The sequence below is a fragment of the Ochlerotatus camptorhynchus genome, unplaced genomic scaffold, assembly GCF_037179485.1.
Source record: "Ochlerotatus camptorhynchus isolate MF236.1 unplaced genomic scaffold, CSIRO-AGI_Acam_v1.1 ptg000237l, whole genome shotgun sequence".
NCBI classification, from domain to species: Eukaryota; Metazoa; Arthropoda; class Insecta; order Diptera; family Culicidae; genus Ochlerotatus; species Ochlerotatus camptorhynchus.
This window is the reverse complement of record NW_027040727.1, coordinates 261,963-276,615: the sequence shown is the minus strand read 5'-3', so window position 1 is coordinate 276,615 and position 14,653 is coordinate 261,963. Positions and strand designations below refer to the sequence as shown.

The window sequence follows — 14,653 nt, the reverse complement described above, 5'->3', positions numbered from 1 at the left end:
CCGGGAACATCTAAAGCCCATTGTTTACGCGGTTGATATTCATATAAAACCAAAGTTGATGCAGCTGATGTCAAAAATTAGAAAAAAAAAATCAACGAAAAATATGGTACCTACAAAAATTCTAACATCACCAAAGACAGAGAAAATTTGAAAAAATATACCCGTGAAGAGAAAGCATTGGGTACCTATGTATAAGGAATACAAAAAATAACAACCCGACAAGCACGTGCTCCTCGTGGAAATGCGCGCGCTAGTGCAACGCATTCACCATTCCCAAACACCACTCGACACTAATCAACGTGCCATGACAACCGCCCCCGGATAGTTTTATCAATAAACGTTCGAAGCCATTGCGCTGTCATCAGTTCAGTCCGTGTCGGTCAGTCGCAATCGGGTTTTGAATTTCACGACAGCAGTTTGTTCCGTCCAGTCCGTTCAAATCTGTATTTTTTTTTTTTCTATTCCTCGCCAACAGCAACAACGTGAAATCAACTTATCAAACGTCCTGTGCATTTTACCGCGCTAGGAAAAAAAAATCCAGAAACGCACTCTCGCGGGATAGACAACCGGAGAACCGCGTTCGCAAATTGGTCCCAACGGTCGGATTATTTATTTATGTGATTTATCAATTTATATTTCTACTCTTGGACAACCAACGCACGGTTCCCGACTGCATTCTGGCCATTTGCCGGCTAGAATATTGTCCAATTAAGTGTGCACAATTTTTAACTGACAATTTTTTCCTCTTCTCATCTGTTAGAGTTAGTGCCTGACGTTTTAGACGTCCGCTATCGAAAGCCGGAAAGCCGCTCCGGAGTGGACAACGAAAAGCAAACAAAACACTAACGATACGGAGCAATAAAACGGGATTATAAGCAAATATCAGCTCGCAGCTAAACAATAAAAATGGTAAGTTTTTTTCGCACTAGGTACTGCTTCGATTATTGGTGGAAGTTTGTAGTGGAGTGACTTCTGCCCTGAAAGGTCGTAATAGATGTAGGGTTGGTGTAGGGCCAGGGCCATATGTGCACGGAAAGTGTGACAATGGCGTGGGACTGTTAATCCGTTGAGCTCGGAACGGTGATTTGCGATATTTTTTTTTAATTTTAACTGTCACATCTAATTTTTTGCAAACTGCTTTCTAATACCTATGGAAGTATTGCATGAACTGACGCTTATTGACTGGTCAATATATAGTAAAGGTATTTCTGAATATGAACGGAAATTAGAATAAACTTTGACTGGCATAGTTTACCGATTTTATCATTTTTCTTTGAGAGTAGTTTGAATTTTGACTAATAAAAATGTTATGATTTACCCAAGACGCTTCCGGCCTGCATTAACAATAACAATGCTCCATGGGTACACGCCTACGCTACTACGCAACAAACTAAAAAGTGAAAGCGATTGCATTCGAGGAAGGAAAAACCTTGGCATAGTTATAGTTGATACTTCAAGCTTTTCCCTACATTCTGAAGGATACTGTTATTGCAGCTGAAGGTGAAACCGACGAGGGTAGTTCGGATTGACGTTCAAGGTGTTCACATATAATAGTATGTTTATTGGGGACGAGCCTGACGTTAGGGGTTAGCATCCATGTCTCTCACACTGAAGGCCACGAGTTCAAATCCTCATCCTCGGACAAGACAACTTCTGCAGAATGGCAACGTCTGTCTAGTTTTTTTTAAACTATTATATTACAGTATTTGTTCACGGGTGTTCTCCACTGACGCATGTCACGCACCATGTCTTGCTGGCGTCTAGCAGCACACGTTTCACGTTCGAGTTGATTTTTTTTATATTTCGTAAACTCGCAAAGGCAGCCCTAGCAACAATCAATACGAAACTAACGATTTTAAATTGGCTCACTACTTGACTAGCCTATTGGTCCATAGCAAACGATTAACGTATCCCATTCTAGTCAAAATTCTAGTACTACACAATGTTTGTTTTGATTAACTATGGAAGTTTGGCAGATAAAATGAGGGGTTAGTGGATTTTCCTATGTTTCGAGGGGTGAATCGATTAGCTTGGGACCGAAGAGAGTACCAGAGCTGAGCCAAAAAGTTAAGCACGTTTCTTCGGGACCTACCAATCTTAGAGTTACCTCTATGGTAGCTCCGAACTCCAATTTTGTAAACCTACTCGTGAGCGAATTAATTTAAATTGTTTGCTTTAAATTTGTTAATTTGTGTGCTGATGTTTTGTTTCAAGTGTTCATAAAGTTATTATTTAGTGATATAGGGTTACGGTATGTAATGTGGGTCTAGTCCTTTCATTCGGCCTATCACGCAAATAAATAATTAATTAAGGAATATTACACAAAAAATAAGGAAAATATTGATCACTGATGATTGATAAATGTGTACCACACACAAATCAATTTATATCACAACATTTCAATACATTTTCAGCTCTCGTAAGTAATAAAACTGGTTGAGAATATCACTCTGTTCGGAGTTTTTAGCCGCCATGACTTCTAAGGTTAAGATGGGAAGGTTGCACTGACGATCATCAAATGGCCTGATTATGGCATTTATTGAATGGAATTACCTGATAATACACACTAGACGTAAAACTCACAGTTACTGTTTGAATATTTTATGTTTATTTTAATTGTTTAACAACGTTTTCACAAGTAAATCATGGACCCAACTTTAGGGACACATTTCTTTTCTATGTTCCTAACTTTGGCCCATGAAATTCATTTGACAGCATATAGCAATAAGAGTAACGTCAACAATGTGGTTTGCATTTGGATGATAAGGAACGAACAGGAAGGGAGATTTTTTCTGCCAAATCTGTATAATGAACATCACAATGTTTTGATTTAGATATTCTGCGGTCGAAAGACGATAAGCGAAATTTTTAATTTTTAATTTTTAACTTGAGTGATTTAATGTAGTTTTCGTAAAATTTTCTCTAAGAAATGTTTTGAGGAATGAAGAGTATTAAGTTAACAGTGATAGTGATAAAAAAAAATACATAAGAAAACGTTACCAAGAGCGTTTTTTTTGAGAATCAAACAGGATAGGACGAAGTTGCATCCATAAATAGACCCAATTTGGGGACAATAGACCGATATTACATACATTTCCCTGGTGAGTTTTTGTCTTAAAAAAAGTAAGTTTTTCAACTTTTTGCGGTTCCTGATAGCAAACGACATGATAAGCATATCTAAGCATACCATTTAGCAGTAGAATATCGTTTGCAGGTAAATTAATTGATGAGTTATGATTAAAAACGTAATCTATGGCTGCATATTAGACCGAGGTTAGGGACGTATACCCTATCGTGTTTTTCCTGTGTTTGCCTTGAGTGACTCGGTTGACCTTGAATATAACCTCCAAAATATACGACGCACCTTCAGTTCTATTGTTCGGTGTCGGTTTTCATTGCCTCCCGGGAGCCCGGTTCTCCAAGTTCGGATGCTACACTTTTGGCGTGTAGTTCTATTGTGAGATCGGTCCGGTTGGTGAATTAGCCCGGGAACGTGTGGATAATATGTCCATCGCGAGTTTTGGTGGTGATTTGGTGGCCGACGTTGCCATGAATCAGCAAGTTTTTCGCTTGCAACAGTGCTCGGCTGCTGGTCTCTCTCCGGTCTCGGAGATTGCGAGCAATATGAAGGATGCCTCGCTGGATACGCCCAGGACTGGACGGGTGGCAGTTGGTGGCCGCGAGCTGTTCCTGGGGAAAGCACTAGACGCAAGCCTCCTCCCAGATGACCATGACAATGCAAGAAAGTTTGTGTTCGTTGAAGGAATTATTACGACAAAGGTGCATCACGAAATGAGATGCAAAGCTTAGAGAAAACCAAAATTACGGAACGCATGGATTGGAGGATCAAATTAACATGGTGAGACCAGTCCAAATCCTTTTTAAAATTTAAAAACAAACTAAATAGGGGAAATGTCTCTAATGTTGGCCTATGGATCTAAGATTGGGCCCATCGCTAAAAATCTGCTATTTATCAATTTTATCTAGATGAACGCGTTGTTGGGACGTTACTAATGGATATTTTTGGTTGCTATTGAAAATTTAGTCGATTGCTGAATTTATGTATGGGCCCAAATTAGGGACACTTAGGCCGACATTACCTGTATTTCCCCTACGTGCCAGGTTTGAAAAGAATATGTTCGAACCTGGAAGCGAGTATGTAATACCAATATTCATTTGGTAACGGTGATGCATACATGCGGGGCTTATTGTAAGTGAAAGTAACCTCGGAATGGGCGTGAATCTTCAGACATTCTGAAATGGGTTGCTGGATCTGCAATAGAGCTATCACATTCTAACTCTCGGACTAAAGCTGTCTACAATGACCATAAATGCGACATTGAAGAGAGAGTGTGGGGGTTAGAGGGAATACACACTCACAGTTTTGTAAACCTACTCGTCACGATCTGGAATCAGTCATTCTCAAAAATTTTGGTCAAACGGTTATGCAAATCTAATGCTCCCAAAATCTAGAGGAGGTCTAAATCTAAATTGTCCAGTTAATCGGATGATGAACTTCGCACAGCAGCTTCCACTATTGAGCAGCTTCCTGGAGAATCCAAACACTACAATACCAGCAATTTTCAACGACGTAACTATACTGAAGGAGGAACTGTCTCACTTACCGGCTCAATTGAGCAACACCCCATCCTCCCAAGGATTATATCTTCACTTTCTGACGCTGAAACCGGATCCTGGATTTGTATCGGCTGTACAACGCGACTGGAAAACTGTTTTCAAATATCTCCACAACAAAATTTTAACATCATCGCAGTGCTCAAATTAGTTTGTGGTAATGCACAAAAAGATAAGGCATTAAGAGTTGCTGTTTCAACGAGGTGTAGTAGATAACCCCCATGATTCACGTCCGGGAGAGCTAGAAACCACGATACACAAGCTGTTCCGTTGCCAATATGTCAGAGATATCTGGAAGTTCCTACGAAGAAAACTATTGCATCACGATTCTAGCTCAGCCAGATTAGAACCGGAAGAATGTATTGATCCATACTTCCGAAACAGTAATGAAACAACTAAAAACTGTAGAATTAGTTATTAGCATAGATGTAACTCTAAGACCAGAAGGTTCCGAACAAACGTGCTCAACTGTTTGGCTCAGCTCTGGTCCCCCAAGCTAATCGATGCACCCCTCGAAACATAGGAAAATACACGAACCACTCATTTTATCTGTCAAACTTTCATAGCGAATCAAAACAAACATAATGTAGTACTAGAATTTCGACTAGAATGGGGTGCGTTAATCGATTTGCTTAGGACTAGTCAAGTACTGAGCCGATTAAAAATCGTTAGTTTCCACCGGTTGATCAGATTCCGTAGGTGTGTTGTTATTCAAGAGAAATCGTTGAACGTTTCGAAGCCATTGTTTATGAATTAACCACTTCATTCGAGCAGATAAAATGACGTTTACTACCACTCGAACTTTGAAATGAAACATTATTTTGAGATTTTTTCTTCTAGAACCTTTTGTGCGTTTCATAAAAACATAGAAATCAGTTGGTCCAGTTTTGTGAAATCGCTGGTAGAAAGTCACGCCAAAACTGCTTGACAAAGTGGTCAATTGATTGATTACACGCTTAAATAATAAGGTCATGAATTTTTTTAGTCACCTTTCTCCCCGTGAGAGGGTATTACCAACAATCAATGCGAAACTAATGATTTTAAATTGGCTCACTACTTGACTAACCTATTGGTCCCAAGCAAACGTACCCCATTCTAGTTGAAATTCTAGTACTACACAATGTTTGTTTTGATTCACTATGAAATTTGACAGATAAAATGAGGGTGATCGCGCACGGGCGGGATCCCTACGTTGTGTTGATTTTCGTGATAATTACGAAGACGGATAGAATTAAAACGCACCGATTGCTTCGCCGTTCTGCCATGGCGGAGGCATACAAGACACTGTTTTATTGTATTGTATATTGTTTTTCTAGAATCGTACAGTGGGTAGGGTAGTGGCACAAATAATCGACGATGTACAAACAGAGGGGTTAGTGGATTTTCGTATGTTTCGAGGGGAACATCGATTAGCTTGGGAACGAAGATAGTACCAGAGCTGAGCCAAAAAGTTGAGCACGTTTCTTCGGGACCTTCTGGTGTTAGTGTTACCTCTATGGTATTACATAACAACAATCAATACGAAACTAACGATCTAAAATTGGCTCACTACTTGACTAGCCTATTGGTCCCAAGCAAATCGAATAACGTACCCCATTCTAGTCAAAATTCTAGTACTACACTATGTTTGTTTTGATTCGCTATGAAATTTTTACAGATAAAATGAGGGGTTCGTAGATTTTCCTATGTTTCGAGGGGTGCATCGATTAGCTTGGGACCGAAGATAGTACAAGAGCTGAGCCAAAAAGTTGAGCACATTTTTTCGGGACCTTCTGGTCTTTGATTTATCTCTATGGTATAAGGGTGTTTTATTATGTTTACCAATTACTCTGAATTTATACTACACCCAACCGGTGGATGTAAGATTCGCTTACAATTATGTGGGATTCATCATCAGAGGATGTAAGTGGAGACCGCATGAACCGAGGATGCGATATACCTAGCTGCGGTCCGATGTAAGAAAATTGGAGACCGAAAAATGTGGAGTGTATTAGTGAGTTAAATTAATTATGTCGAAAAAAAAATAGAAAAAAGGTTGCCGACTGGACTCGAACCACGGACGTTGCGACTATCAGACCTGAGCTTTCTACACTGCTCTCTCCACGCTTCTGAATATGGTTAGCCTAAAAGCAAACATGAAGCGCTCATTTTCTCGCATGCTCGACTTCGTATGATTTTTCTGCTGGAGACATTCGAGACAAGTGTGTACGTCGTTCTACAATGTTCTACAATGTGCGTCGTTCTACAAGCTTACTGGTATAGTCGAAAGCGTAGATGGAACACGAAATAAAAAAAGACAAAAAACCATTACATCGCCTGCATGGTCAATTCCTAACATTCGTTGCGATGTTCATGAACAGAGGATGATAGGAACTGGAACTAACATTCATTGTAATAGATTTTTGGTTTGCGTGTATACATAAATAACTGAAGATGATACATAGTTATTATTTTTTTTTCAAAGGTTACAAACGATACTCCTTTAGCTCAGTCGGTAAAGGCGCATCTACAAAGCAAGTCCATGCTGGAGGCGACTGAGTTCGATTCTCGTCTGGTCTATTGATTTTTCTAGTTGGAAAATTAGGGATAGGATGGTACAGGCATAGAAAGCTCACAATTAAAATGTGAAAGTATTTCAAAGAACACTTGGTTGAGAGCAGGCAAAAATCTAATATGCTATAAGCAATAAGCTTGAAATGCCATGTAGTAGAATACAAATGGTATTTTTAGGCAATGGAAATAGTTTTTTTTTTTGCCGCGGATTAGTATTTGAAGTCGCGGATTTCTTTTGAGAAATCGCGGATTTCGCGGATCAAATTTAGAAACTCTTGTAACAGCCCTAAAATTGCAGAAACCTTAAAAAAGTTTCAAGAAAATTTCTGGGAATTTCTGGAAACTTCAGTTTTGCTCAGAGAAAATTTCTGGAACTCAATACAAATTATATGAACATCCGGTAAATGTCAGCGTATATATCATGGAAATTTCAAGATGTTTCCAGAGAACTTCTTAGAAATTTAGATACTTTTAGATTGTTTCATTATATTCAGTGAAGTTCCGAGGACGATCAGAAAAATCTTATTAACTTAAGGAAATTTGCTGCGACTTGCAAGAAGTTTCTTGGAATTTTGGGATATTCCGAGAATTCTATCAGTGATCTGAAAACTTTAGAAGATTCAGGGAATTAAATATATATATATATATCAGAAAATTTACCGGAACATTTAGAGAAGTTAAGGTAAGCATAGAAAATTTCTGGGTTGGTCTTTCCAGGGAAAATTAGTGGTTTGAGGCAAAGTTCCGAGCGTATATAAACATTATAAAACATAGGGAAAATTGTAGAACTTAAAGGCAATTCAATCAATTCCAGTAAAGTGGTGGGTTCTTTTAAAAAAATACTAAGATATTCAGGGCAGTATAGAGAATTTAAGGAAATTGGGAAATATTTTGGGCAGTTTTATAAAAACATCAGGAAGAAGTTCTTAATTAGTTTCGATAATTTGAACTTCAGACAAATCTTAAGAACTTCAGTGAAAATCATCGAACAATATTAATTATTTCGTTGCGGGAGCTTAAAGAATTTCCTGAAATTTCTGAATAACTTCGAAAACTTCATAAAAGTGTATCGAACTTAAGGGAAGATCCGAGAACTTCAGAAACTTATATGGACAGTAACATTTCAAATAAGATTAGTAAAGCTCCAAAAACAAGGGAAATTTTAGGGGAGTTCAGTTCCATTAGTTTCACTAAATTAGCGGAAATTTTTAAAAGTTACCAGATTTTCAGAGAACTTTAGGGATGTTAAGAAAATTATTGAGGTTTTTACGTAAGCCCAGAAGTTCACGGAAGCTTAAACATTTTTAGAGCAGTTCAATTAAATTCAGGGTGGCACAACAAGCTTCATAAGAACTTAAGAGAAGTTTCGAGGGGTTCAAGAAACATATTGATCTCGCTAATAAAGCTCTAAAAAAACTTCAAGAAAGAACAGAGCAGAGATATTCCAGAGCAGCAAAATTAAATAAATTTAAAAAAAAATCGAGAAATTCCGTGAATTTTTAAAACTTTAGAAAAGATTCATGATCGTTAGGAAAATTTTGGAAATTTTAGGAAGTTCGAAAAAGTTTAGAGAAGTTTAAAACATTGATGAGAAGTATTGTGAACATCAGGCGAACTACAATTGAACTTCAAAGCAGTTCCAGTAACTTCAGGAATATTTTGAGAACTTTTAAGTTGTTCTGGAGACCTCAGAATAGTCCATTACATATTCAACTGAGATTTCTCATGCAAATTCGCTTGGAGCTCTCCTTATTATTCGCTCGTATTCTCCCGAAACTCTAATGAAATTATTTCTTAAATTCACTTGGAACGCTTCTCTGAATTCTCTAAAAAATATCACATGAATATAGTTTGAATACTTCTCGCAATTCCATTGAAATATTACCAAAACGAATCCTGTTGCAATCTCAAACCTTTTATCAAACATCCCAGTGATTTCTCGGTTAAGTGCAGATGATGTCTCGGCTTTCAACATAGCTTGATCTTCTTCAAATAGTGATGTACTAACCATAGGTTTTGATGCACATGGTGTTACTAGGTCAGCAGTGGTTGTAGCTGCGTCTTTGCCAGAACATGAAGTGTCAGTTGAACTAGATGCAGCTTCTGTTGGTGGAGTCCCAATTCTCTTCAAGTGTGCAATGTTTCTTTTGAATGTTTTTCCTGTGTCCTGGTCTCTTACCATAGCCCTCGGCCCTGCGCGATCTACCACCGTATATTTAGTTTTATTATTCGTTGTTGCTAGTTTATTTGATGGCATTTCGATGTCTGACTCCTGAGCGTGTCGCCTTCTGTCCTCCTTTTCTTTTCCTTTTTTCTTGTTGATCTTGTCCAGGTCACGATAATCTGATGCTGCTGGTGTGGTTTCAATGTCCTCGATTGAAGGCAACTTGAATCTGATGGTACACCCGTAGCACAGTTCTGTTGGGGTTTTCCCGGTTGTTGAATGAGGAGGTCCCATGAAGTCGATTGCAACGTCAATCCAAGGTTTTGTTGGCAATTCTCGTCTGCTCATTGGGAGCGGTTTACTTGGCATTCCGATTAACTGACAACCTTCACAGCACGAAACGTAATCTTTTGCTTCACGATCCATAGTTGGCCACCAGGCCCGATCTCTCAAGCGCCTTTTCATGATCGATTCCCCTGGATGACTCTCATGAGCTAGCTGGAGCATTCGTGGTCGAAGTTCTCGAGGTACAACTACTTAATTCCCTCTTACAATCGTATCATCAATTAAACCTAGCTCATTTCGGAATGGTTCAAATGGCTTCACTAATTGGTTATTCCAGTTTCCTGATACGAGACAATCTTTAACAGCTTTAAGTTCAGGGTCCGATCTAGTAGCAACTTCAATTTCCCCTACATCAATCGCCGCTGATTCCTGAACAGCGAGAACTAAGAAATGGTTGTCCGTTTCGAATTCAACAGGATCCTCTGCTACTACCAGCCGAGACAGTGAGTCAGCAATATTTCCAGAACCTTTCCGATATTTCACGGTGAACTTGGAGGATTGGAGCCTTAATACCCACCGCTCAATTCGAGCACACGGCGTGGATGAAGGTGAGAAAATGATCTCTAACGGCTTATGATCTGTCTCCAATTCAAATTCTCTGCCAACCAGATAAACTGAAATTTTTTCCACTGACCATACCAACGCTAGCGCCTCCTTCTCTGTTTGGCAATAACGTTTCTCGGTTATGGTTAGGCTTTTGCTCGCATAGCTTATAATTCGAGGATCAGCATCAGTTCTACATTAGTGGTGGTAAGCTCCAACTCGGATTAACTCTTAATACCGTCCCTGTTTAGATGATCTGTGCTAAGTGTTTGCTTAGAGTGGTTTTGATTAACTCTGATGTTGACATTAAAGCAGCCGGACAGTCTTGATTGGGATTTAATCCGAGGATAATACCGGTTGGAGCTTATCACCATAAGATTTTCGTCTGGTGGTTTGTTCGAAATAATGTGCATCAAACTCACTGTAGCATGTCAGAAGATAACTATACCCTCTATAATATCGATCCAAGGATTTCCATCAAAGAAGGCATAACTATCTCCCATGTAACCACGACTCCCTCCTCCAGCCTACAATTTGTTTGATACCCTTTATCCCCCCTTCCCCATTGTAATTGAATATAGTGTCATTAAGGATTATAAATGTGAAATTGATATAATATGTTGATATTACAAATCATATAAAAGTTTATATTATTCACTGCATTTTTTTTAACATAAACCTTGACCAATATTTGTGTGATAAGTGAATTACTTAGCAGGAAAAGTCCCAAATATTACTAAATAATGTATGCAACTTTTGAGCATGGTATCAGCTTTGAGCATCTCTGCTGATATGCGATCGACCACGGAGCATTGTTTGATTTCATGCTTCTTGTATCTCCTGCAGTGCTGAAGCGTCGGAGGTGATCATGCCGAGATGTTGATAACTAGTTGGTCGTCGTAACTTGAAAAAAAAAATTCGAAGTGCTCAAACCAACGTTTCAGCTGGTCAGTGGAGTCGGTAAGCAACTTTCCAGTCATGTCTTTCGCTAACATCTACTGGTTGGTTCATCCTTGCTCCACTCAGCTGTCGTGTGATATCGTATAACAGGCGGGTATCGCAAGTTCTTGTGGCTTTCTCACCTTTATCGCTAGTTATTCACCCATGCTCGCTTGCCCCGTCTGCAGGAGCGCTTGACTTCCTTCTATAGAGCCCGGACCGTTGACGATCCTTGTTCTTGGCTCCTTTGGTTCTCGTCCGCTCTATCATTATTTTTGCTTCTCTACGCTGCTCTTTCTTCCACCAGGTTTCAGCCGTGATCTACTCTTTTCGCTGATTACGTAGCTTTTCTTCTTCCTTACGCTTTGCGATTCTCTAGCGAGCATTTTCGAGCTCCCAACTTATAGCGAATTCGTTTATTATTCAGTTCCAACCTGGATCGGGTATCAAGATTGTGTCTGCTTGTTTTCTAGCAAACGTCAGTTTGATCGTTTGTTTTTAAAACCTGGCACGGGTCGAGGTTCGCACTGACAAAAAGTTCGGGTTCGCACGGGTTGGAACTGGTTCCAACCCCGATAATAAACGAATTCGCTATTAGTGTTCTAGATTCACTTCCACAGTTATCAATTGATAGCTTCCCAACTAACAACGTTAGCTGCAGATAATCTTTTACAAATGCTTAAAGTGTTAGGGTGAGTGTACCAGTTTTGGTCATACGTTCCTATTATGGTGTGTTCCAATTATGGCCTATGGAATTCCCATAGGCCATAATTGGAACACACCATAATAGGAACGTATAACCATAACTGGTACATCTACCCTAATTTTTGTCTGTATAAGCTAGTCTGCAGCTAAAATTGTTTGTTGAGTTTCTATGCCAACCAATGCATGAAATTGTTTATTGTGTGGCAAGTACAATGATACTCTATGCCCAGGGAAGTCGAGAAAATGTCCAACCCAAAAGATGTTCTATACCAGACCAGGAATCGATGGAAAATGCCTCCGGCTTGGTAATACCGCGTCTTTACTGACTAGATCTAAGCTCGTCGATCTTCATACGCATATCACGAAGCTTAGCTTAGCTTAGACTGACTGCCAGGACCAGGGCCACAGGCTGGCTTCCAAGATACAGTGCGTTGTGCGTCGTTAACGTGATGTTGGCAATTGCGTTGCAAAAGATACCTCCCTTAGCTCAGTCGGTAAAGGCGTCATACTGCAAATGGCTGGGTACGCCCATTCCAGTCTAGGAATTTTTCGGGATGGAAAATTTCTCGACTTCCCCGGGGGCCTCTTAAACGACCAACTAACTTCAAATCATCATCTTCATCTTCTTCTTTTTGCAGGGTCCCAAAAAAGCCAAAGGAAGCAGTAAGTATGCTTTCCTTTACCACAAGCCTTCCTCATTTGACTAAAAGTTCCCGATCCATCCTTCTTCCCTCCAACCAGCGGTCATCGATGGCGTGGACACATCCAGTATGTCCCGCGAACAGCTAGAACAGTTTGCGCTCCGACTCCGCAACGAAATGGAACGGGAACGTGAGGAGCGAAACTTCTTCCAGCTGGAGCGGGACAAACTGCGCACGTTCTGGGAAATCACGCGCAAACAGCTGGAAGAAGCGAAAGCCGTGATCCGTAATAAAGAACGTGACGTTGAAGTGGCCCAAGAGCTAGCCGATCAGGATACGAAAAATGTGATGCAGGAGATGAAGCACCTGCAGTACGAGCATCAGTCACACATCGGGGAGCTGAAGGCGGAAATGATGACACAGCTCAAGATGGCTCAAGAGGACCATTCACTACAGGAACGGGAACTGCTAAACGATAAACGGGACTTGCGACGGTTGCTGCGAGAGAAGGAAGAGAACTCCGAACTCGAAGTACAACAGCTCAAGTTGAAGCACAGTGAACTGCTAAGTCGAGAGCGCGCCAAATTCAAAGAGGAAATCGAAGCGATGACTAAACTTTTCGAGCAGAGACTACAGAGCTACAAGGAGGATGCCGAAGTTCGTCACGAAATGGAACAATCCGAAGTCGAGGAACGCAAGAATGGCCAAATTGCTGAACTGATTCAAACCAATGAAAACGCATATAAGGAAATGAAAGGCTACTACAACGATATCACGCTAAACAACCTGGCTCTGATAAATAGCATGAAAGAGCAGATGGAAGAACTGCGAATCCAATCGGACAAGGATCTGAAAAGCCACGCGGAAGTGATGGGTGAGAACAGGAAGCTTGTGGAGCCTTTGAAACAGTCACAAACTGAGCTCGTTGAGTTGCGCAAGAAACTGCAGTATTACGATCGCGATAAGGCCACCCTGAATCGAGTGAAAACTCGCCTCAGCTCAACGCAAAAGCAATTGAGCAGCCTGAAGCTCGAGTCGGATGTGCTGCAGATGCGGTGTGAAAAATTGGTCGAAGAGCGTGACCAGCTGAAGAATATGTTTGAAAAATCCATCCTGGAGCTGCAACAGAAGTCAGGTATATCGATAAACCACAGACAAGCAGACACAACACTCGCAAGTTGTTCATCGAACACGCATTTAACGGTCAATTTGCTTGCGTTGTGTTCAGGCGACGTTGATAGTGTTTTAGCGACGATGGTTTATATTGAAAAATATGCAATGTGTTATGTCTGTTTGTCTGTGGATAAACTGTTCAAATTTGAGGTTTCGTTTGTTAGATAGCCATCTTTCTAAATTTCAGGTTTGAAAAACTCTTTGCTTGAAAGGAAGCTGGAATACATCGAAAAGCAAACAGAACAACGTGAGGCAATTCTAGGAGAGGTTCTGTCGCTAGCGGGAATCGAACCGCAATCATTGAGCATCCGTATTGAGAAGCTTTTGGTTCAAAAGAATGACAAAATCCAAGATTTGCGCTATGAACTGGCTCGGGTCAGCAAGATGTACGACGATCTGCTGTCGATGATGGAAGCAAAGTTGGCCAAGTTTGGTATAACTTTGAAAGATCTGGAGCTTAGTAGTATGCGATTGGAGAAGTAAGGGAGGGATTTTTTTAAATGAACGTTTTTGTGAGTGTGTTGATTGTGTCATTCAAAATTATAATAAGTGCAGATTTTACTTGAAAATATATAATTAGCAACGATTGTTTACTGTAAAGAGCCACGCACAATGCATCTAGATCAGAATCTGCGAAAAATCTGGAACTTAAAGAAAATACATAGCAGTCAGTTTGTTGCCACGGATCAGATCTGGGTGCACTGTACGCGGCGCTTCACGTTTTATACCTGTGAGAAACACGGTGAGAAAATTGTTGGAAATAAGCTAAGAGGAAGAGGAGACAATACGAGGCGAAAATGATCCACTTTTCTGTCAAACGTGAACCAGCTCGTGATTGGCCTATTTGAAGTGCATAAGATAGAGAAAGATATAGATAGAGAAAGAGATAAAAGAGTAAGAAGCCAGTTGCCTCTTCTTCCTCTTAGGAAATAAGTAGTGACCAGTAGTGACGTTT

The 14,653-nt window shown here is 40.2% G+C and overlaps 1 protein-coding gene across 1 annotated transcript; it reads left to right on the top strand.

Annotated features, from left to right (window-relative positions):
* The first annotated feature begins 485 nt into the window (after positions 1-485).
* Positions 486-14,181, top strand: Gas8 (Growth arrest specific protein 8). Its single transcript, XM_065225810.1, has 5 exons — positions 486-599; positions 761-909; positions 12,523-12,547; positions 12,626-13,660; positions 13,886-14,181. The coding sequence occupies exons 2-5, from the start codon at positions 907-909 to the stop codon at positions 14,179-14,181; spliced, it is 1,359 nt and encodes a 452-aa protein (XP_065081882.1). The 5' UTR covers positions 486-599; positions 761-906.
* Positions 14,182-14,653: the final 472 nt, after the last annotated feature.

What these genes read in the sequence shown, in the direction of transcription:
- Gas8 (XM_065225810.1), top strand. An exon ending in CAAAAAAGCCAAAGGAAGCA is followed by an intron (nt 12,548 to 12,625) that starts GTAAGTATGCTT and finishes CCCTCCAACCAG; the next exon opens with CGGTCATCGATGGCGTGGAC. An exon ending in GGAGCTGCAACAGAAGTCAG is followed by an intron (nt 13,661 to 13,885) that starts GTATATCGATAA and finishes TCTAAATTTCAG; the next exon opens with GTTTGAAAAACTCTTTGCTT.